The 24,088-nt window shown below is 42.6% G+C and overlaps 1 protein-coding gene across 5 annotated transcripts in view; it reads right to left on the bottom strand.

The window, feature by feature from the left end:
• Positions 1-1,405: 1,405 nt before the first annotated feature.
• Positions 1,406-24,088, bottom strand: part of MID1 (midline 1) — a 321,043-nt gene continuing 298,360 nt past the window's right edge. For 4 of the 5 annotated variants that reach the window (XM_064143056.1, XM_064143060.1, XM_064143059.1 and 1 more), the window contains 4 exons: positions 21,070-21,213; positions 10,781-10,942; positions 7,857-8,064; positions 1,406-4,419 (listed from right to left, as the gene is read on the bottom strand). In XM_064143056.1, coding sequence (XP_063999126.1) covers positions 4,071-4,419; positions 7,857-8,064; positions 10,781-10,942; positions 21,070-21,213 — 863 coding nt within the window. In that variant the 3' untranslated portion in view covers positions 1,406-4,070. The remainder of the gene's footprint in view (positions 4,420-7,856; positions 8,065-10,780; positions 10,943-21,069; positions 21,214-24,088) is intronic. The other variant, XM_064143057.1, reaches the window with a different exon arrangement.

The raw sequence follows: 24,088 nt of genomic DNA on the forward strand, positions 1-24,088 counted from the left end.
GAGCCACTAACAATTCTTACTTCACTTTGGTGCACGTGGGCTTATCTTGAATTTGTGCTGTAGTAAGTCAAAGCAGATTCTGGGAACTGCTAGATATTTGCTTTACCAGAATAATGAAGAGATATTTATAGTGTGTTCAATGCCAATAGTTGAACGAAATCTTCCACAGTGGTGTAAATGCTGGCCATCTCTAACTGAAATAAAGATCTGATGCTTTAATTTGTGCTATCGATGGTGTCCTGTTGCATTTCTAACAGGGAGTCTTTGCAGCTGAAAAGCAGGATTAAAACAGATGATGCCCACTGCTGTTTAGTGACCTACTATTGCTATCATAATGAAGAGCTTGCATGGGTTTTCACCTGTACTGCCAGACTCACAGCTTTTTGCAGTGTACCCACACCCGAGGGGCTTTTATGCTTCCTAATGTTTGGACAGAAGGGGTCTCTTTGCTGAGCAGTTGAGAAATGGGATACCCAAAACAGACAAGTAACAAGCCCATGGCAGAAAATGCAGCAGCTTTGTTGCCCTCTGAAAGCCAGCAATTCGGAGCTAAAGCAGGCTGGTGACAGCCTAATGAATGATTTATGACATATAGCCCATTTCTGATTGAATTTTCCCCCACACATGGAAACACGTGGAAAACGTTAGCTGGCCTTACGGATAAAAACACACCCCACTGTTTCATTACCTGAAGATTTGACTACTTTGAGCCAATACTACTGTCTTCTAAGGAGACTGTGCTATAGTTATCTCTAACTCTGCTAAATCCCAGCTTGGGTTTTAAACACACTTTCAAAACAGCCATTACACCAACACAGGCTTTAGCTGCTACATTCATCACTTGCATCTCAGCCTACACCTCAAATACCTGTCTCTTTTAAACATGGCATTTCACACCACTAACCTCATTCCTAGTCACAAAACTCCCAAACACCAGAGAAAAGCCCTCATCTAAGCCTGCACGCTACATGAAGGTACCAGGTTTTATTTTTACACAAGGATTACCATTCCCCCTGATTTCAGTCGATTACTATGGACCATGAGAAACGTCGCAGACCACAGAAGCTACATTTTCAAATGGATGTTTTTATTGATTAATCAGACATTGAATCAAGTATTGAAAAATAAACAAGATTTTGTTAAGTAAAAAATGTCCAGAAGAATAGCATTTGTAGCAAACTTGTGTCCTCATAGTCACACAGAACAAGCAAGAAGGGAACACCTCTGACTACTTTTCAGTTTGTGTGTGTATAGGCATGGATGCACACACACAGAGGTCACATGCTGTATTTGTGCATGTGCTGGTGTGTGTGCATCCATGTGTATATGTACACATACACACAAACATGTGCACCAGGAATACTGACTGAACTAACAGCCTGCTGGAGAAATGTGGCTTAGCTCAAAGGATGTATTCTATGTTAAAAGAAAAATGCTAACAGCAAGGCCTGGAGATAGCAGACCATTCTTTTCCTACTGACCAAACCCACGATCTGTCTTTAGACTCAGGGTCTACTTTTACAGTGAAAAGATGCGAGATCATTCATCATACTACTACAATCCAGCTCAATCTTTGCCAATATTGTATGGCCAAACACTGAACAGTTTTTACAGTTTGTCCTCTACTGAAATCAGCTTATAGCTTTAATATTTGGGGGCAAGAGAGAACATAGACAGCTTTGTTATATGTACTTTGGTAATATACCTTTTTTTTTTAGGCAGAAACTTGGCAATATTTCTAGGTTAAGATTCTTTTCCATCTACATTTTTAAATCACTTCTTTGCATCAGACATCTCCCATCAACTCCTAACAACTTTCATGCCTCCCAGGCTAGATCACCTGAGCAACATATACCAGATTGTATCGGTAACAGTTGTGCTCAGTTATAAAATCAAACCTTTAGGGACTGATTTGCTTCTTGATTTTGAAGGTATACATTTCATAATTACAAAAGACTATGATAAACACTGCAGTTCACTATATATACACACACATTTCCCCTTATTTATGTCAACTCTGGAAAGATCAGTGTCTCCTACCTGCAAACCATGGGATGCTGCCCCAGACAAAGTCATGGTACCATCAATGTACTGCCAGAATTCTCTCTGTTTAATTCAGCAGGGAGCAGAGCTTGCAAAGGGAAATCAAAGGAGCATGGATAGGTATTTATTTTCTACTCAAAAATAAAAACAAACAAACCCCCCCCAGCTAAATAGGTATGTATGTATTCTGCACCTTGATCACACGTTTTCTACATCATTATAAAGCGAGTTGTAGTACAGATCTGTACCTGGAGAGTCAGAATTTTGTAAGTATGAAGATGAGCTTGGGAAGAGTTTGTTTTGGACCTGTTAGTTAACAAAGTGCATTAAGGCATCCTGTTCAAAAGATACCTAAAGCATTGTGATAAATTACTAAGCAATTCTTTCCTTAGAGCAGATATTCAGTTTATCCTTTTCCTACACAGGCAGTGTAGGCACAGTAACAATGAAACACTGTGGGAAAACCATTTGTTATGAGTTGTCATACACCTCGAGCATCTCCCCAAAGGATCATTTGTATATAAGCATTGCAGTAATTACAAAGGGCTTCTAATCTGTAGGAGGAAAACCAACAAAATGATGCACCTGATTCAGCTCTGAGATAAATTTGTATATAAGCATTGCAGTAATTACAAAGGGCTTCTAATCTGTAGGAGGAAAACCAACAAAATGATGCACCTGATTCAGCTCTGAGATAAACATGGAACAACCTCTATTGCCTCCACTGAAGTACATCCACCACCGCCAGGATGAACACACAGCCTGCTTGTGCAAATTCTTACTGCTGCTCAAAACTTGCTGTTTACTCCTTATTCACAAAGACACCTGTGCTTTCCCAAACAACCCAGGACAAGGACAGTTACGAGCAAACTCCAGCTGCAGCATTTCTTCATAAAGCACATGGGAAAACAGATTTCCTTGGTTTGTTATAGAGCCCATGCCGAGTGTGACAATGAAATATTGGTGTTTGTGTTAAAATCGATGATAAAGTGGAGCATGCCTTCCTTCCAAGCTGTTGGCTAGGCTTGCTGTTTGGAAGCTGGTAAAAACAGCAATAACATTCATATGCTTGCCACCAGAACCGTGACATCTTCTGTTGCAATCAGTCCTTAAATGACGCCGGGCTTTATCGAGTTAGTCTACAGTCAGACCTTGGATCGGCTGCTCTCCTTCAGTGTCGCTGGTTCTTGGAGATGGGATCAGTCTTTCACATCCTCAGTGATTCTACAATGTTTCCCAAAGATGAAAGCGAAGCACTGGAAGATGGGAATGTTGCCATCAACAAAATAAATCATCAGATGATTTATGCACTCACATTCTAGGAGATGTTAAACGTTTTGGGGTTTTTTAATGAAGAGAGGGAGCACTGCCCTGTGAACTTTCTCCTTTTGCTGTCTTGGCTACCTCAGCTTCCTTTCTTGTTTCTTTCTGTTCTTTTTTTGGTCTGCATGCTCTCATGTGCAAAGCAGGGATCAGGAGATCTCACACTCAATAAGACTGGTAATGGCTGTGGTAATATTGGCAAAGGTAAAACCTGCAGCATACTGACTTGTCCATCATGTCACTTTCATCCTTCAAATTTCCTCCTTTTATCCACTGTAAAATAAAATTATGTCAAGGGCTGATGAAATTTTAATTAATGGGACCACCAATGTGCAAAACAAAGAAGTCATTTACCAAGTGTCCAAACCAGGCTTTCCCTTATCTCTGTCTCCTTTTTTTTTTTTGAACTTTTTTTTTCCTTCCTTTTTTTTTTTTTATAAATAAGTTATAAACTTTCCTGTAAGAGACTAAGTACAAACCCAAACAAACAAAAACAACAGGACAAAAAAAAGTTCTAAGGTATTATTAAAGCCACTTCTTGTCCTTCCATACAAAAAGTACACAATAAAGAGATGATTCTCTCGTTTTCAGTTCTGCCTGGGTTTGGCAGCGATAGTTGGGATGCCAGCTCCAGGCAAGCTCATGCAGGCAGCGTCCTGACCACCCTGGGAGGATGCATCGCCCTACCTTTTGGCTTTTAGCAGTCATGCGAGCTGCTCAGAGGAGTCCAGGTGGTCAGGGATAGGCAAGCCAGTTATAATGGTCAAGCACTTGTTCCACACAGTGAACGTGGGGCACACCGGCTGTCCAAACGTGATGTCGAAGGTGTAAAGGTGCAGGGAGTTCAAAGCGTCATAGAAAGCAAGGGAGCCGTTGTCATAGTCCAGCAGAATGCCGACCCGCCGCAGGTGAGGAGCAGGCTCAATGGGGATTTCCTTGCTGTTGTGCCGAACCACCCAGGTGTTGTTGCAGCGGCAAAGCACCCAGGAGGCAGAGTTCTTCCCGATCCACTCATGCTTTGGTGCTGACTTGTAAGAGATGCCAATAGCATACCTGCCACACAAAAAAACAGCTCGAGGAAACAAATGCTTCCTGCCACATTTCTCTCTCGGCAAAGTCAGATGTTAGCCCAGAGGACCCACTGGAATCTCCCAGCCTCTTACTTCTGCTGGGTAAGTCCTAATTACATAATGTTTCACTACTGTGTCATAGAATCAACCAGGTTGGAAGAGACCTCCAAGATCATCCAGGCCAGCCTAGCACCCAGCCCTAGCCAATCAAGTGCCTCATCCAGGCTTTTCTTCAAGACCTCCAGGCATGGTGACTCCACCACCTCCCTGGGCAGCCCATTCCAATGCCAATCACTCTCTCTGTCAACAACTTCCTCCTGGCATCCAGCCTATATCTCTCCTGGCATAACTTGAGACTGTGTCCCCTTGTTCTGTTGCTGGTTGCCTGGCAGAAGAGACCAACCCCCACCTGGCTACAACCTCCCTTCAGGTAGTTGTAGACAGCAATGAGGTCTGCCCTGAGCCTCCTCTTCTCCAGGCTAACCACCCCCAGCTCCCTCAGCCTCTCCTCATAGGGTTTGTGTTCCAGGCCCCTCACCAGCTTTGTCGCCCTTCTCTGGACACCTTCCAGCACCTCAACATCTCTCTTGAATTGAGGAGCCCAGAACTGGACACAGTACTCAAGGTGTGGCCTGACCAGTGCTGAGTACAGGGACAGAATAACCTCCCTTGTCCTACTGGCCACACTGTTCCTGATCCAGGCCAGGATGCCATTGGCTGTCTTGGCCACCTGGGCACACTGCTGGCTCATCTTCAGCTACTATCTATCAGTACCCCCAGGTCCCTTTCTTCTTGGCTGCTCTCCAGCCATTCTGTCTGCAGCCTATAGCGCTGCTTGGGGTTGTTGTGGCCAAAGTGCAGAACCCTGCACTTGGCCTTGTTCAATCTCATCCCATTGGCTTCTGCCCACCCATCCAGCTTGTCCAGGTCCCTCTGCAGGGCTCTCCTACCTTCCAACAGATCAACACCTGCTCCTAGCTTGGTGTCATCTGCAAACCTACTGATGCTGGACTCAATCCCCTCATCCAGATCATCAATACAGATATTGAATAGGACTGGGCCCAGCACTGATCCTTGGGGAACACCACTAGAGACAGCTGCCAACTGGATGTGGCACCATTCACCACCACTCTGCACAGGCTTAAATTAGTGTGCTTTCCCCATCTCTCTTTTGGGTCTGAGAGGTCAGGGGTACATTATTGTCCATCAAATTGTTTGTATTTTGGTTGCTATGATAATTTTCTGGTGCACTTGCCTCTGGTATTCAGAAGGGAGACTGCTGAGTACTCAGTAACTCAAGGATTAAATTATTTGGCCTCAAATCTCCCCTTCCAAACAGATGAATACAAAGGAACACATTGATTTTAAAACACACTGCTATCTGTCAGATAATCTGATCTCTCAGAGCTCCTTTAATACATGGCCCAGAAGAAGGTATGCAAGGCTAAACACTAAAGGATACATCAAAAAGAAAACCCACAATTTTTTGCTGCTCTGGAATATGTTTTGCCAGATGTTGGTGTGGTTTTCAGATTCAAATGAGCATTTTTGGGACTGTGTTTCGGGCCAAGTGAAGCAATTACAGGTGAAGACATTTGCTCTGCAAACCATAATTTATGGCAAGGCGTAAAGGGTAAAAGGACTACAAAAATGCTTTCATTAATGGACACTGAGGGCAGCTACCTGATTCCTTGTATAGAACAGAAATGTAACAGCTCCTCATGCTCTAGAGATGCTGCAGTATTAGTTGGGGTTTCAATCAATAGAGATTAATGTCCCATGTTACTCTATTTTCGTTCCTTACAGTTGGCACAGGCAACTGCAAGAGCATTTTCCTTGCTTGAGGCAGTGGGCATACCATTAACCTCCATCATGACTGCTGCCTTTAAATCTCACAGGATGGCATCTCTTACACTGACTAAAGGGTCCCTGAAATTCATTCCTGTATGACTGAGGATCACTCAGGAATGGAGAAATGCATTCCTCTATTTTTCACCCCTTGCTTCCATATTCTGTGGCACAGACCTTACAACTCTGCCTACCCAGAATCAAAACTGACCTTGAGCCTTGTAAAACTGTATGAATAAATTGTCCTCATTTTTTTTCCTTACTGAAGAGCACTAAGATGTTGGATATTCAGTAAAGAAATGGTCATACTTACAGAGGTTACTCTGTTGTATAAACGAGATGAACCTTTCTGACCTCTCTAATTTACTAAAATCTTAAAAAGTACTGTCCATGGATTCAAAAAACAACCATTCCTAGACATGCAGTAAAAGTCCTGTGAAGGCTGCTAAATATAAAGATCACAGAGTTGCTTAGATTGGAAAAGATCTTTAAGATCATAGAGTCAAATGACTAGCCTTGCACTGACAAGTCCCTGACTAAACCAGGTACAGGACCCTCAAATACCTCTAGGGATGGGAACTCCACCACTTCTCTGGACAAGATATTCCAATGCACTTCTCTAGACAAGATAGTCCAATGCACTTCATTGGACAAGATATTCCAATGCACTTCTCTGGACAAGATATTCCAATGCACTTCTCTGGACAAGATATTCCAATGCACTTCATTGGACAAGATATTCCAATGCACTTCTCTGGACAAGATATTCCAATGCACTTCTCTGGACAAGATATTCCAATGCACTTCATTGGACAAGATATTCCAATGCACTTCTCTAGACAAGATAGTCCAATGCACTTCATTGGACAAGATATTCCAATGCACTTCTCTGGACAAGATATTCCAATGCACTTCTCTGGACAAGATAGTCCAATGCACTGCTCTGGACAAGATATTCCAATGCACTTCTCTGGACAAGATATTCCAATGCACTTCTCTGGATAAGATACTCCAATGCACTTCTCTGGACAAGATATTCCAATGCACTTCTCTGGACAAGATATTCCAATGCCTGATAACCCTTTCAGTGGAGAAATTCTTTCTAATATCGAAGCTAAACTTCCCTTAGTGAGCATTTGTTCTTGTGTTGTTACTTGGTTGAACAGATTGACCCCCACCTCTCTACAACCTCCAGGTAGATGCTTTATCTCACAGATTTCATTCCAGAATCCAAAAGTGATGGACATTGGGAAAACAGTCTTGACAAACTATTTGAAAGTACACACTGGTCTTGCTCCTGCTCCCACAGTGCTCCCTGGAGGTGTTCAAGAAGAGCCTGGAGGAGGCACTTAGTGCCATGGTCTAGTTGACTGGCTAGGGCTGGGTGCTAGGTTGGCCTGGATGATCTTGGAGGTCTCTTCCAACCTGGTTGATTCTATGATTCTGTGCCTATCTATCCTGCCTTTGTACTGTTTGCTATGCCTCTGCTACTGGTCTCAACAAGAGAAACTGTGCCAGGAGCTGCCTGCCACAAACTAGTGATTCTTTTCACCTGTATTTTTGTGTACTTACCATGTACTTCCACTTATAACCACTTCCCAGTAATGCCGCCCGCTGTCAATGAACACGTTGCCAGCTACTCCATAGCTCCCTTGACTCGTGAACCGCTCTGGCGTGTGACTCTTCTTGGAGGATGTTTCATCACGTTCCACTGTCAAATTATCATGAGACACTTTCAGTTTTCTATGAGCAGATTTGGGGTCCAGCTTAAATGGCTGACCTAAAGACAGAGACAAAGATGGCAGAAGAATGTTTGGCTCTGATTTTAAAAAGGGGAGTGGATTAGCAAGCTTCTTAGAAGACTACAAGATTACATAACCATATTAATCTGCTCCTCTGAAGCATTCTTGAGATAGACTAACCTATTCTGCTCCCTGCAGTAGCTGCTTGCATTGTCAGTTTACTGTCAATCTCATTGTGAACTAACTTCCCTGTGTCGATAATCCCTGAAAAGAGCCCTACATAATCACCATGTCCATTATCTCTGACCTAGAGGTAACCTGAACACTCTAATTCTTGCATGTAATTGAAACCAATATACATGCTAATACAGCTCTGATGGTTGCCTTTTTTTTTTTCTCCCACAGCATATTAGACTTAAAATAAATTGCATTCTGTTAATTCTCTAGGGATGAAGCTCCATAATAACATCTTCATTGTTACTACAAATTATTATGATCCCAAATTCCACCAAATGAGTTTGAAAATATGAAGAAGCCTTAGCCTTGTCTGTTCATTCATTCACAGCTTTATTTATAGCAATCACAGTCAACAATTCAGGATTGCTTTGGGAGCATTCCCAGGCAGTGCTGGATACTGTGCATTAAAAAGAAGGAAGGGAATTGTAACTTGGTCCAAATAATATGGTGTTAAAGCATTACTAAGGATGTTGCTCTTGGCAAGTCTCTTCGGCTGTAGCACAAGGTTTGTAGACAATAACAGGAAGCTTTTTGGTAAGCTGAACCCAGTAGATATATAAAGCCCACCACAATTCTGACAAGCTTGCTCATTGTGTCAAAAAGCACAAAGATCATTTACGTTCACCAGGAAACAACCAGGAAAGTATGAATCCACAACTGGTCCAGCAAAGCCCTTTGCCCTTATTGTCTCTCATACCAAGGGGAAAAATGTGTAAGCAGAAGATTTGACAACATGCATCACACCCAGGAGTCAGCACTCTTGTGATGTCTGCACCTGACATGTACTTCAGGGGTGATGTAAACTGTTCAGAGTTACCTACTTTTACAGTATGCATTTAGTTATGTTTTATGACCACGTATGAAATAAACTCATCTGGGGACACATTTTACTTACTTTTTCTTACTTCTTGGTGGCAGTGAAATACCTACAGCCTTCCTCTCTGACTGGCTAGTAGTCTCTGTGTTGCTAAAGCAGTACCTGAAGGATGTCTTTCTCTCTACCAAATTGTATCTGGTCACATCCTTTCTCACAGTCAGATAAGGGATTGCTTTTGTGCCACACAGGGGAACAAAGAGACGGATACAAGATTGCTGTCTCCATAGGTTCTCTGGTTGTGCATTTGCTTGTAGTTTACAAGGTTTAACAATATGCATGCTCTTGGTAGAAGATACTTGGTTTGCATGAGTATTTTTTGCACAGAAGTGCAAGTCAGGCTAACAGTAGAAAGGAGAAAAGGCAAAGAAATGTTTGTGACATTCCCTGCCAGCCTCTCTGTTGCAATATTCAGTATCGCCTCTCTTCAAGGACCCTTCTCTGCAATAAACCAGCTTCAGAGGGTACACAAATTCCTGTGTTCCCTTTCCAGTGTGCAGAGCTGCCTGTGATGACTGTATGACTGAGGGAGTGGCTAGGGCACAAGAAGAACTGAGTCCAGTTCTGGGTCTCCCAGCTCAGGAAGGAGAGGGAACTACTTCAGAGAGTCCAGCACAGAGCCACAAAAATGATTAAGGAAGTTGAACACCTTTCTTATGAGGAGAGACTGAAGGAGCTGGGGATTTTTAGCTTGGGGAGGAAAAGACTAAGGCATAACCTTATTCATGTCTATAAATATCTAAGGGGTGAGTGCCAGGAGGATGGAGCCAGCCTCTTCCCAGTGATGCCCAGCGACAGGACAAGGGCCAATGGGTTGCAGCATAGGGGGTTCCACGTGAACATGAGGAAGAATTTTTTCACTGTGAGGGTAACAGAGAACTGGAAGCAGCTGCCAGGGAGGTTGTGGAGTCTTCCTCTCTGGAGATATTCAAGAATCGTCTACATGTGCTCCAGTGTGATCTACTGTAGGTGATCCTGCTCGGCAGGGAGGCTGGACCAGATGATCTTTCGAGGTCCCTTCCAGCCATTGACATTCTATGCTTCTATGAAGAAGTGCTGAAAACTAGTTCTAAAATTGCCATACTACATCTGCTAATAATCTGTGTAACCACTGTTTCTGTTTTGAAGTGGGATCTCTGACTACCACCTTGCTGAACTCCATAAAAAAATTGGGGAGGGGGAGGGGGATGGAAGTAAGAAGTTTTCCAGTGCCCTAAGGAAGAGATCATTTTGGAGGATAAAATTAAACTAGTAATCATCTTATGAACATACATAAAAATAAAATGCTCTGTTACAAACCTCAGATTTTTTTTTTTTTGCCCTGTAGAAGAAAAAGAATAGAGAGAACATGAAAAGAAAACCACAAAAAGAGTGCTTTCAATCATCTCACATCTAATGGCTCTGTTCCTAAATGGTATTTCCAATGACTAAACTACAGATGGATCTCTTGGGAAAAAACAAGAAGAAGATAATTTCTGCACCACTCTGGTGATACTGAATTGAGCTAAGTGGCTTCCATTGTGGGAAGCAATTTAAAGAGGTTAAGCTGCTCTGTGCTTACCTATCTTCCAAAGATCAAACCTAAAAGGGAAGGCAAGAAAGGATAATGTGTGTGTGTGTGTGCAGTGTTTCACATTACTCACTGTTTGTCTTGAGCTTGCCGGGCTCGCTGCTTCTGCTGCCTGCCTGATTAATTGCCTTAACAACGAAGATGTACTTAGTGCCACTCTGCAACCCGTGCACTGTGTAGTGGTTTTGTTTGATATTGGGAACAATCATCCAGCTGTCGGCTGAGTTGCATAAACCTGTGATTTCAAACAGAGCACAGCAGTCAACACACAAAACACTCTGTAACAGAGGAACGTTTAGAGCACTCCCAAGCACCCATACAAATTTTGCTTCTGTCCTTTTTATTTGCTTGTGTGGTTGCATTTGCTGAGTCGCTACTTAATGCCACTAACTCATTTTGTGAGCCCTCAGACAAAGTATCTTTTAAGTTCTTGCTATGTTAAGTCAACCATGAAAAATGGGCATTTAAGAAATGACTTAGTGGAGGGATGGGCAATATGAGATTTTTCATATCCTGGCACAAGGAATTCTTTATTGCTTAAGAACTAGAGGATTATGGAGATCCCATCAATCTAGTCTTTGGATTAATGACCTCGCTTTAAGCCGCAGAAAAGTAATGCTAGCAGTAAAGTTAGGAGGGGTGAGGAGGCACTTCTGCTGACAGTCCCCAGGTATGCATCCTTCAGAACCTGAAGCAAATCATGAGAGGCCAAATAAGGTAGAATATGGGCTTCAGCTCCTACATTCCAGGCTTTGCCAGGATGTAGTGTAAGCCACTAAATGGTGAGGAGAAAGTTCTTCACTGAGAGAGTCATTGGACACTGGAATGGGCTGCCTGGGGAGGTGGTGGAGTCGCCGTCCCTGGGGCACTTTAAGGCAAGGTTGGACGTGGCACTTGGTTCCATGGTCTAGCCTTGAACTGTGTGGTAAAGGGTTGGACTCGATGATCTGTGAGGTCTCTTCCAACCCTGATGATACTATGATACTACTATGATACTAATGGATGCTACTTTTTGGTTTATGTCCTCATGGTTAACTGTCAGATGGGGAAGAGTTGGATAATTTTCCAGTCACTTTTTTTTTTGGGGTACATTTGATGTTTACCACAGAATTACAGTATCTAGGAAGTAAAACAAAATGATCAATATCACCTTAAACCCAGGAAAATATTCTATGAAGATGAACTTTATTAGTGATCACAGTTTTTTCCTACTGTGATACAATTGCAATGACATTCAATCCCCTATGTTACTTACAGCTCCTGACCTAATGGATCCCCAGTCTCATAGTTCTCCTGTTATTAGTTTTTACATAAACAGCAACTTTAACATTCATCAATATACATATTCACAACATTTTATATAGACATACAGCTAGACAAAGATACCTGCAGATGGAAATGTATTCATGCATGTGTATATGGAAGACTGGAAAACTTAAGAGATGCTTGACTGGAGTAGGAATGTGAAGTCTAAAGTCTTTGCCTGTACTGGGCATAAAATACACTGCAAAAACTACAGTGTTATTAAAAAAGGAGTTGTCAGGTGATATTTTACCAGCAAATTACTATGTGAGGAGAATCTTGTAGAAGTCAGTAGTACTTTCAGCTTTGTGTATTAGACAGCATAAAACCTTGATGTAAAGTAAAAATTAAAAGGCTACTAGACTTGAAAACTGAAACTTGAAAGAAAATAGAATCATAGAATCAAGCAGGTTGGAAGAGACCTCCAAGATCATCCAGGCCAACCTAGCACCCAGCCCTAGCCAGGCAACTAGACCATGGCACTAAGTGCCTCATCCAGGCTTTTCTTGAACAACTCCAGGGACGGTGACTCCACCACCTCCCTGGACAGCCCATTCCAATGCCAATCACTCTCTCTGGCAACAGCTTCCTCCTAACATCCAGCCTAGACTTCCCCCAGCACAACTTGAGACTGTGTCCCCTTGTTCTGTTGCTGGTTGCCTGGCAGAAGAGATCAACCCCCAGCTGGCTACAACCTCCCTTCAGGTAGTTGTAGACAGCAATGAGTTCTGCCTTGAGCCTCCTCTTCTGCAGGCTGCACACCCCCAGCTCCCTCAGCCTCTCCTCATAGGGTTTGTGTTCCAGGCCCCTCACCAGCTTTGTTACCCTTCTCTGGACACCTTCCAGCACAGATTTACAAGCTCATAAACAATTAATAACCATAGTGGGACTGATAGAAACAAAACTCAGACCCCAAATTTTGACTCAAAGTTCTCCTATGTTACATAGCATTCTTGGGAGGCAGACAGGTATTCATCATGCTCTGTACATGGATAACTGAGGCACAGTTTCAGGTGGAGCTTCTGGCCATCTAATGGAGAGCTGCAATGCCTAACCTGTTTTTCTGGACTCTGAGAAGAAGCAGCAGTCAGTGAGCAGTTTCTTTTGCTTTGCCAAGCATAAGCATCCTTGGCCACATAAGAAGCTCAGGATACTAGCACAGATGAGATGGCTAACATCAAGTATCTATGAGATGACATAAACACCCTGTCCCTGCCAGTCTGGAAGTCTAAGCCTGTGTCTGAACTCACACACATGCTATGGCCTTTGGATCATGATGTACCAGAATGAGAACATTTCTTTGTTGCAGTTTCCTGGTGTAAAGTGGGGGAAAAGGAATTCTAGTACATCCTTTATGCACCAACCAGCGAGCATCTTGACCCCATGTATCCTCCTTAAATATCAGATGCTAAGGATTCAAACAGTTTGCTACATGTGGATAGATAGAAGCAGGAAACAAAAGCAACCTTGCTGCTTTGTTCAACTCAGGACTATTAGAAAATGAGATCCTACAGAACAATCAGCTGCCTACCTCCTGAAAAAAAAAGAACCCAGCATTATACCCTATAAAAATCCCAGCTGTGCCTGTCATTTGCTGTAAACTGCTTTATACCAAAGTTAGTCCATGTCTTGTTTCACTGAACTGTACATACGAGCAGCATTTATTTTTTCAGGTGAATAGATTTCCTAAGATGAAGAAGGAAAGAAAAGCAGCGGTTTCCTGGTGTAAAATACTTCACTGACTGCTTAAAGGAATCCTCTTTGCTCCATAAAGAATTGCCACATGTATTCAAGGCAGACTTTGTTCTGTGGCTCAACTACCACATTGATTTTGCATTACTGCAAAATAAATGATAACATAAACAAAAATGAAGCACTGGATTTAAGGGCAGTCCAGGATGACCAAGGAATCCTCAGCTCAGATGCCTCTGCATATCAAATAATATATGAGAGTAATTGGGATGGATCCAGGCAGTGTTCCTTCCACAGCCATGCTTTCAAAGCAATGCTCCATGGTATACATAGGCCATATATAAACCTGACAAAGTCACAGAAATGCCCAGAGTTTTGCTAAATCACCTTGAAAACAGATTTGTATTAGTCACTAGGAGTCTCTGAAGGGTACATTTTCCAGGTTTGCATTATGATGTTCTACACAGGTGGACTGCTCCTTAATCAAGTATCAAATGTATCTAAATAAGTATATGAAGGACTCTAGAGGTACAGTTGCATTGTTATGAGTCTCCTCTCCAGTCTATCCTCTCCTTCCATGTATGTGGTTTTACACATACTCAATACTCATGAACCTGTAAATACTCACACAGGGCAAATTATTATAATAGTAAATAATACAGTTAATGATTAATGTACATTTCTGTGTATAGAAGCCTCAGCTACAATAATTTTAGCTATTGCTACATCTTGGCTGCTTCTGCTGGAGTTGATGTCAAAACACTGGCAGGCAAGTGTATATTCATCCCATCTGATCTTGACAGATTGAGACTGGAGATGAGGAAAATAGGGTAGGAAGATTGGATAGGGCTGGGTGATAGGTTGGACTGGCTGATCTTGGAGGTCTTTTCCAACCTGGTTGATTCTGTGGTTCTGTGGTTCTAAACAAAGAGCAGAGGTCCTGAGCCTGCCCTAAGCTGTCTGCATAGTCTATAGAGAGAGCTGGGAATACTCCATTTGACCTGACTCGTCTCCTAAGAGAAGACTCTTTGATGACATAAGATACTTTGGGCTTCTTTTCTTTGTTCTTCCAGCCTGAGGCATACCAGACAAACGCTGGTTAGCAAATGTTGGATGTGCAGTGACTGACTTGGTTACTTTGACAACCTTTGCTGTCCCAACAGGCGTACCTCATGCCTAAGCACTAGGAGACTCAAGGATGTGTCCATGTGAATCATAGACTCAACCAGGTTGGAAGAGACCTCCAAGATCATCCAGGCCAACCAAGCACCCAGCCCTAGCCAGTCAACTAGATCATGGCACCAAGTGCCTCATCCAGGCTTCTCTTGAAGACCTCCAGGGATGGTGACTCCACCACCTCCCTGGGCAGCCCATTCCAATGCCAATCACTCTCTCTGCCAACAACTTCCTCCTGACATCCAGCCTATACTTGAGACTGTCCCCCCTCGTTCTGTTGCTGGTTGTCTGGGAGAAAAGACCAACCCCCACCTGGCTACAACCTCCCTTCAGGTGCTTCCTGACTGTGAGCTATTTCATAAGTTTAAACTGAACTAACTAACTAAACTTTGAACTGAACTTTGATTAGAAAATCTTGGGAATGAACTTTTGATGGTGTCAAACTACAAGTCCAAAATCCTTGAATATAGACAGTAGTAACTAGTGGCAACCAAACTGAGCTTTTAGGTATGAGAGAATATTTTGTCACTACATCAAAAGAATTTGTCTCCAGTCATGCCCTGTCAGGACAGGCTTTATTCTCTGAATATAAAAGAAGATGACTACAAAAGTTCAGGGAAAGGAGCAATCAGCCTGGTAATGCAGGCATCTGAGAGTACTGTTTGCCCTTTTGCTTCCCTACCAGTGGCAGCAGGTTAAGTGGAAAAACACACATCTCCTCACTGGTGCAGCAGCAGGAGCTAAAGGTCTCCTATTGTACCCACTCCTAATCCAGGCTAGATTCAGGTTTCTCGTTTCAAAAACACAGGGCTCTTATGCATGTGGTATAACAATGCAGTTTAAAACTGTAGCCTCCAAAAATGTCGAGAATGTAAATTACATCCTGGAACGGTGCAGTGAGCTCAGTGATGTCAGAACTGGATGTGTGAGTTTTCAAAACAACTTTCTCAGAGTCTAGAGGCAATCATTTTTAAAGCAAACTTCCTGGAGCTGGCTGGTGACACAGTTTAAAAAGCAGATAGGGGAAAAAAAATCCCAGGGTGTGTAAATCCTCTTAAAATTTGCACTGACAAATAGCTTTGAATAAAATGCATCTTCTTGAAAACTGGAAAAGGAGCCTAAAAGTCATGGGAAGGTTATTTCATCTCTGGAGTATTTTAATTATTTTTAAATGCTTTATTTAAATAAACGATTAGCAATTCAAATGGGGAAGGATAAATACAGTAGGTGAAAGTAACAGATATCTCTCCACCCCCCACTCTGCATTCCCACGTGAAAGAAAATAATACATGCAGGATTTCTGCAAACCACATGGCAGTTTTTTAAAGAAACAGAACCTTTTCAGACTTTTTTTTTTTCCTAAGAGGCAGAAATGTTCTTGGGTTTTGTCTGAAGTTTGCATTTGAAACAGAATACACTTGCTAAAATTCTCAGCTGCAACCTGAGCGCTGTAAGGGATCTGGTTTCAATAAATTAAAAGCTCTGGAAATAGACAAAAGCTAGAAGGTTCAAAAATAATTTGAAGAAGCACAAATGCACTGCTTTTCAGGGAAGCTTGGGCTCCAAATCGTCTTAGATCCTTCAAGGAAATTTTATCCTGTATCAGAGAAAGTGTAACCATGTAACACTTAAAAGGCTCTAACACTACAGGGTTAGGCTCTTTAGTACTTAGCTGATGCAACTAACTAACCTCAATTCCATTTACTAGGAAAGAGAGAATCATAGAATCATAGAATCAACCAGGTTGGAAGAGACCTCCAAGATCATCCAGTCCAACCTAGCACCCAGCCCTATCCAGTCAACTAGACCATGGCACTAAAATCGTTACTAGGAAAGAGAGAATCGTTACTGGGAAAGAGAGAATCGTTACTGGGAAAGAGAGAATCGTTACTAGGAAAGAGAGAATCGTTACTGGGAAAGAGAGAATCGTTACTAGGAAAGAGAGAATCGTTACTGGGAAAGAGAGAATCGTTACTGGGAAAGAGAGAATCGTTACTAGGAAAGAGAGAATCGTTACTAGGAAAGAGAGAATCGTTACTGGGAAAGAGAGAATCGTTACTAGGAAAGAGAGAATCGTTACTGGGAAAGAGAGAATCGTTACTAGGAAAGAGAGAATCGTTACTGGGAAAGAGAGAATCGTTACTGGGAAAGAGAGAATCGTTACTGGGAAAGAGAGAATCGTTACTAGGAAAGAGAGAATCGTTACTAGGAAAGAGAGAATCGTTACTAGGAAAGAGAGAATCGTTACTTCTTTTTGTCTTGAAGACACAGATGCATTTCTCATAAAGACTTCTTGTATCACAGCTAATAAAAAGAGAGATGCTTAAATTTTACCCTTCCCGAGGCACACCGAAGCAAATCCACCACGGTAAAAAAAAAATGCACACTCAATGAACACTTAAAGAATTGCTGAAAAGGAGATAATGAAATTGTGATGCATCCTAGCTAGCTAGTGACAAAGTCTTTTAAAAGCCCTTTACGATATTCAGATTGCAGGTGATTAGGTGCCTCTCAGAAATGCAAATGTGCGAATGGTATAACTGAGAGCAGTCTGAGAACAACTGCCTTAGTAAAACGCTGCTCAGTTGAAAGTCTGTATTGCTCTTAGGCATAGGACAAGGCTGCCAAGCATTTCAGAGCCAAGCATTTTGGCCACATTTGGAAATAATCTTTCCTGTATGAAATAGGATTCAAGATGAAATACTCTGTTTGGATCTCTTCCATCAAATGTTAGCCCTCCAATTTTTCAGTTAATAAAAAAGAATATAGTTGATTATGTTGGATTGAAAATACCCTAGGAAAAACATAGCATTGCTTGGTTTCGGTAGTGAATTCTTAGCAATCTCTGAGTGATATATGCCTCTGGTGGGGGAAATGTACTAAGCAGTGGAAAGTGCAGTCAGTCTGGCTAGGTGGTTTTAAGAAAGGGATTCCAAAATCACAAGCTTCCATTAGCACGGTAGGTGGGTATGTATGCAAAGTGATTCCTATTGTCTCAGGGGGAAAAAAGCTTGTTAGCTTAATGCAGTACTCTAGGTTCTCCCTCCGGAGTAATTCAGAGCTACAAAACCACAGATCTGAAGACAATCTGTGAAGCTCTTTACATTATCTGCTACACAACGCACAATGCCAACGGGAACTTCTTGGGATACGGGAGAGAAAGGAATGGAACAAAGAATTCTGTGCAAGAGTGTGCAAATGCCATACATAGAAAGAATTTTGTGATCATTCAGAACCTATTCCATTAGAACAGGATTAAAAAAACATCCCCAAACAGCTCGCTTCTGTTCATCGAAATAGGAAGGCTCCAGCACAGTGCCTGCTGAAGTCTCTTACAGTAAAAATAGCTCACCCTGTATCCAACCACACTACTAAGGTACACTCTGATATTTAAGGACAGTCTTTGAAAGTCGTATATAAAAGTTGAGATACTGAAACCTTCTGCAGGGTGAATAATATAATCCACCAAAGTTCAGAACCATAGAACCATAGAATCAACCAGGTTGGAAGAGACCTCCAAGATCATCCAGGCCAACCTAGCACCCAGCCCTAGCCAGTCAATCTATTTCATAGATTTTAATTTGACTGATTCATTTATTTTCCCTTTACATCAGTTTATTGATCCAACACGAGGTAATCAGTGTAGCTGCAAGCATAAAGTAACTCACTTCAGTAGAAAAACAAAACAAAACAAAACCCCAAGACAATATCCAAGCAGTGTTCTGAGTGAAAATTAGGACATTAGTTGACAAATCTCCAGTATCAGTGGAAGCTGGAGTGAACTGTGGAAAATCTCCTGTGGTAGAAACCTGGGCAAGTCTGTAGCAGTTAGATTTGGTGGCAACATCTCTATTGAAAATGTTCAACTCTACATTAAACATATATATCGAGTCACAGAAACAGCTGGGTTGGAAAAGACCCTCGGCATCACCAAGTCCAACCTATAATCCTACTCTACAAGATTTACCTTAAACCATACCCTGAAGTACCACATCCAAATGACTCTTAAACATATCCAAGGTTGGTGACCCAGCCACCTCTCTGAGCAGCTCATTCCAGGTCCTTACATATTTGCCTAGTAAGCAAACAGTGAAACCCTGTATCATGAAGGTGTGGAAATGACAATGATGGACTTGTGTAAAGCATAAAGCCCAGCATGGCCTCAAGTTGCATCGAGTGTGCTTTATGTTGGATATTAGGAAGAATTTTTTTACTGAACAAGAGGTGAGGCATTGGAACAGGCTGCCCAGGCAGGTGGTGGAGTCACCATCCCTTGAAGCTATTAAAAAAATTAGTAGATGTGGCACTTCAGGACGTGGTCTATTGGCCACAGAGGTGTTGGGTAGAAAGTTGAACTTGATGATCTTAAAAGGTCTTTTCCAACCTCAATGATTCTAAAAAAATGGGCTGGGAAACAAGCAGTGTACTTTGCTGTCATTAAGTTCTGACCACATATCAATGATTAATCAGGGAAGCTTTTCCTCCTTAACTTCCTTGCACTGATTAGCTTGAAATTGCTCTAAGAACTTTTTGTTACCTAGCTTGCTCAGATGTAGAAGTGTGTGCTTGGTCTTTCCAGCAGTCTTAAATTTTACAGTGTGTTAGCCAAAATTAAGTTGCTCAGTGAAATACTAAATGGAGTTTTTGGCAAAACACTCATCACATTTTCTGTAGTCATTTTTCAGTCAGTCCCGAATACCACAGTTACACTACATAGAAATGGTGTTAAAACAATAGCTCTTGAGTCCTCAGGTAGTCTTCCAGGTGGCTTGGAAAATTAACTCCATTTAAGCATGGAGAAAACGAGGGGCACACAGCAAGAGGAGCAATTTTGGCTCGGTACTGAAGCTTTGCATAGACAGTATCATTTTCCCACTGACAAAACATTTGAACACATCAACAGTACTGACTCTCATCATCAAATTATCTCAACAAGTTTTGTAAGAAGGAAAACATTTCTGCAGCAGATCAGAACTAAGCCTAACTCTCAGTGTATGTTTGAGATATCTGATGGTAGACAAAAGCAAGAGCGTAGGAAGGTGTTAAGGAACAGGGAAAGCACAGAGAGAGCATTTCTCACCACTCTCTCCCAGGCCTCAGCAGCTTAGAGCTAACTCTGGGACTTCCTGAGCCAGGAGGAAATTGCTGCACTTCATTGTTCTCAGTATATTTTTCTTGCATGATGTGTCCAGTCATATCTTGAACTCAAACCACAACAAGCCTCTGTGGCAATGCATTCCTAGTTTGAATGGGTGGTGACCAAACACAACAAGCCTCTGTGGCAATGCATTCCTAGTTTGAATAGGTGGTGACCAAACAAACTCTGTCTTTTGGTTGATTTGATTAATGCCAGAAACCCTGTTTCATGAAGCAGGTACAGATCAGCTAATGTTATTCCCACTAAATGTAAGAACAGGAAGTTCTTTGGATTGGTAGTCAACAATCACTGAATCCCAAAGTGTTGATTTGCTGTCCAAACAATTTTTTGTTTCTTTGTTTTGCTCTTGGAAGAGCAGTTATTTAACAACAAAACAGGGAATCATCAGCAAAGCTGGATTCAAAACAAAAAGTGTAGTTAACAAAAAGGGTGCTACAATACCAAATATAAAGCAATTACTGTTCAGGCCATTAGAAGTAGAACAAAGTTTCCCTATTTAGTGTTGCTCCACTGGCGTTTGCTGGCTTAGCCTTCACTGAGACCTGTGCTTTGTAGCCTTAAAGACAATGAAAAGGAGAAGGAAGAACTCAATCTGTATTTCTGCTAAAGATGTAGTTGTCAAGGTTATCTAAATGACAATGAGGCTGCAGTTCTAGCTAATGATCAGCCCAACACAGTCTAGCTCAGACAATGGAACTGAGGTGTTTGTCCTACATCTGTGACAAGGGATCTAGAATGCAAGAAAAAAGTCCTATTAACATAGATGATATTTATGCCTTCGGTAATATGTGCCAGTTTTACTCTTTGAAAGTGCTCACTCTATGGCACTCGCAGAAAAGACATGAAATTTGAAGTGAATTGATTCTGAATTTTAATATATTTTAAAATCATGATTAGTTTGGATTTACACTTTTGTAGATTGTCCTAGAAAATATGATCTCCTTTGGTTTTTAATGTACAGGTATATTTAAAGGCACTTGATTTACAGAGAAACCTAAGGGAACAGAACTAGAAAAGAGAAGGTTCATACTTACTAACAACATTAGCTTGTCCAGTGAAGATGGTGTACTGCAGCTCATAAGACACCACACTGAACTCATCATCCGATGTCCAGTGGACAGTAATAGTGTCATAAGAAGCTGTACATAGTTCTTCTCGAATGGTAGGTGGGTTGGGAGCTGTGAGACACAAGAGAGGAGGCTTATTGACACAATCAGTTAAGTATTTCCCTTCTCACCTGAGATTAGGGGACGCATCTGATACATAAATCTCTACTTATATCATAGAATCATAGAATCAACCAGGTTGGAAGAGACCTCCAAGATCATCCAGACCAACCTAGCACCCAGCCTTATCCAATCAACTAGACCATGGTACTAAGTGCCTCAGCCAGGCTTTGCTTGAACACTTCCAGGGAAGGTGACTCCACCACCTCCCTGGGCAGCCCATTCCAATGCCAATCACTCTCTCTGGGAACAACTTCCTCCTAACATCGAGCCTATACTTCCTCAGCACAACTTGAGACTGTGTCCCCTTGTTCTGTTGCTGGAAGGAAGGCACTAAGGCTGAAACACCCCAAATACACCAGTAGTAAAGGAAAAAGAAGGCAACTTTTATGGTATTTTTACCATCATCTTTTAACTGCCTTTAGCTATGATTTATGGCCTTAAAAAATGTCCCTCTGAAGGAACTTCACCTTTACTGTTGTAATATCTTATTTTTACAAAACATCTATTTTACTTCCCATTAAGAATTTCTATATTAATGTGCCTGGTTTATTGACTTAGATTCCCAAGAACTAAAAGCACAGATGCATTTCCAAGCGACCTTCTTCAACCAAGGGGCGTAAAGAAACGTTCAAATGTGTTTCATGATATGACCATGATTTGTAATGCTCTAAATATTGTGGCACAGAAGCTTACCAATGCCCCCCCTCCTCCTTTTTTTTCCTTCTTGTGTTGGTTTTAATGCTGAAGAGGAACTCTTGGGACAGATGGCTATTAGTAAAAGGAGAAATAATTCAACTAAAACACATACAGTCATCCAGGATGGAAACAGAAACAAAAGGAGAACAAAACCTGCAGTCTTCTTGAGGGATTGGTGCTGCAGTTTTGAGGTTTTGTGTAACTGAGGCCAACTACCTGTTGTGAGAACTATACAGTACTGTATCGGTGCTATCACATTTGTTTCAAAATAGTATCCAATGGAACAATCCTTGGAGTGTTTGTTGTTGTTTGTTTTTTTATATAGCTGAGGGTTATGCAGGAGAAAATTTAGGCTGGAGGTGAGGAGAAAGTTCTTCACTGAGAGAGTCATTGGACACTGGAATGGGCTGCCCAGGGATGTGGTTGAGTCGCCGTCCCTGCGGCACTTCAAGGCATGGTTGGACGTGGCACTTGGTGCCATGGTCTAGCCTTGAGCTCTGTGGTAAAGGGTTAGACTTGATGATCTGTGAGGTCTCTTCCAACCCTGATGATACTGTGATTTTAATATTTCCCCCATCCTTCAAAGGGGAAAAAAAAAGAGAGAGAAAGAAGAAATATATATAAAGAAGAAATATATATATATATATATATATATATATATATATATATATATATATATATATCAGTTGCTCTGTTTTTTTTATGCTAATACTCAACTGAAGTCTTCTTCATTCACCCTTTGTCATGGAGGGATGGAGGGCCCATGGGCCCAAAATAGGCTTATACCTGTTTACCTATGTAAAGGGACACAACAGACCTGGCACCATAAAGTCCAGGTTGTGTAACATCAGTATCGCACAGTATCACAGTATCACCAAGGTTGGAAGAGACCTCATAGATCATCAAGTCCAACCCTTTACCACAGAGCTCAAGGCCAGACCATGGCACCAAGTGCCACGTCCAATCCTGCCTTGAACAGCTCCAGGGACGGCGACTCCACCACCTCCCCGGGCAGCCCATTCCAGTGTCCAATGACTCTCTCAGGGAAGAACTTTCTCCTCACCTCCAGCCTAAATTTCCCCTGGCGCAGCCTGAGGCTGTGTCCTCTTGTTCTGGTGCTGGCCACTTGAGAGAAGAGAGCAACCTCCTCCTGGCTATAACCACCCCTCAGGTAGTTGTAGACAGCAATGAGGTCTCCCCTGAGCCTCCTCTTCTCCAGGCTAACCAATCCCAGCTCCCTCAGCCTCTCCTCGTGGGGCTGTGCTCAAGGCCTCTCACCAGCCTCGTCGCCCTTCTCTGGACATGCTCAAGCTTCTCAACGTCCCTTCTAAACTGGGGGGCCCAGAACTGAACACAGTACTCAAGGTGTGGTCTAACCAGTGCAGAGTACAGGGGCAGAATGACCTCCCTGCTCCTGCTGACCACACCATTCCTGATGCAGGCTAGGATGCCACTGGCTCTCTTGGCCACCTGGGCACACTGCTGGCTCATGTTCAGGTGGGTATCAATCAGCACCCCCAGATCCCTCTCTGTCTGGCTGCTCTCCAGCCACTCCGACCCCAGCCTGTATCTCTGCATGGGGTTGTTGTAGCCAAAGTGCAGCACCCTGCACTTGGAGCTACTGAACCCCATCCCATTGGACTCTGCCCATCTGTCCAGGCGGTCTAGCGCGTGGCCCACCAGATGCAAGGCCCCTGCTATTCCCATATCTGGGGGAGCCAGGCCTGTGAACCCTGCCTAACATGGCAAGGTTTGGCTAACTGCCATCCTGATTGGCTATTCTGTGTCCAAAGGGCACAGAATCTCGGCTTACATCGATAAAAGGACATACGCAGGTGAACAGCCTGCTTTTGCTTCCCTGCTTGCTGCTATTTGCCTGTACTGCCTGCCTTTCTCTGCAGAGCTCAGTCTCCCATGCAGCCCTGCACCCTATTGCACACCTGCTGCCTTGTACCCTATTGCACACCTGCTGCCTCGGCACTGCCTGGTAAGCTCCACTGCTGTGAGTTCCCAGGAGCAGACCCTGGACTGTATGCACACAATCGGCCTCTGTGGTCAGCGTGACACCATGCTGAGACTGCACAACATCTGCCTCTGCACCTGAAGGTCCTGCTTAGAATCCCTGGAC

The sequence above is a fragment of the Pogoniulus pusillus genome, chromosome 5 (assembly GCF_015220805.1).
Source record: "Pogoniulus pusillus isolate bPogPus1 chromosome 5, bPogPus1.pri, whole genome shotgun sequence".
In the NCBI taxonomy this organism is placed as follows: Eukaryota; Metazoa; Chordata; class Aves; order Piciformes; family Lybiidae; genus Pogoniulus; species Pogoniulus pusillus.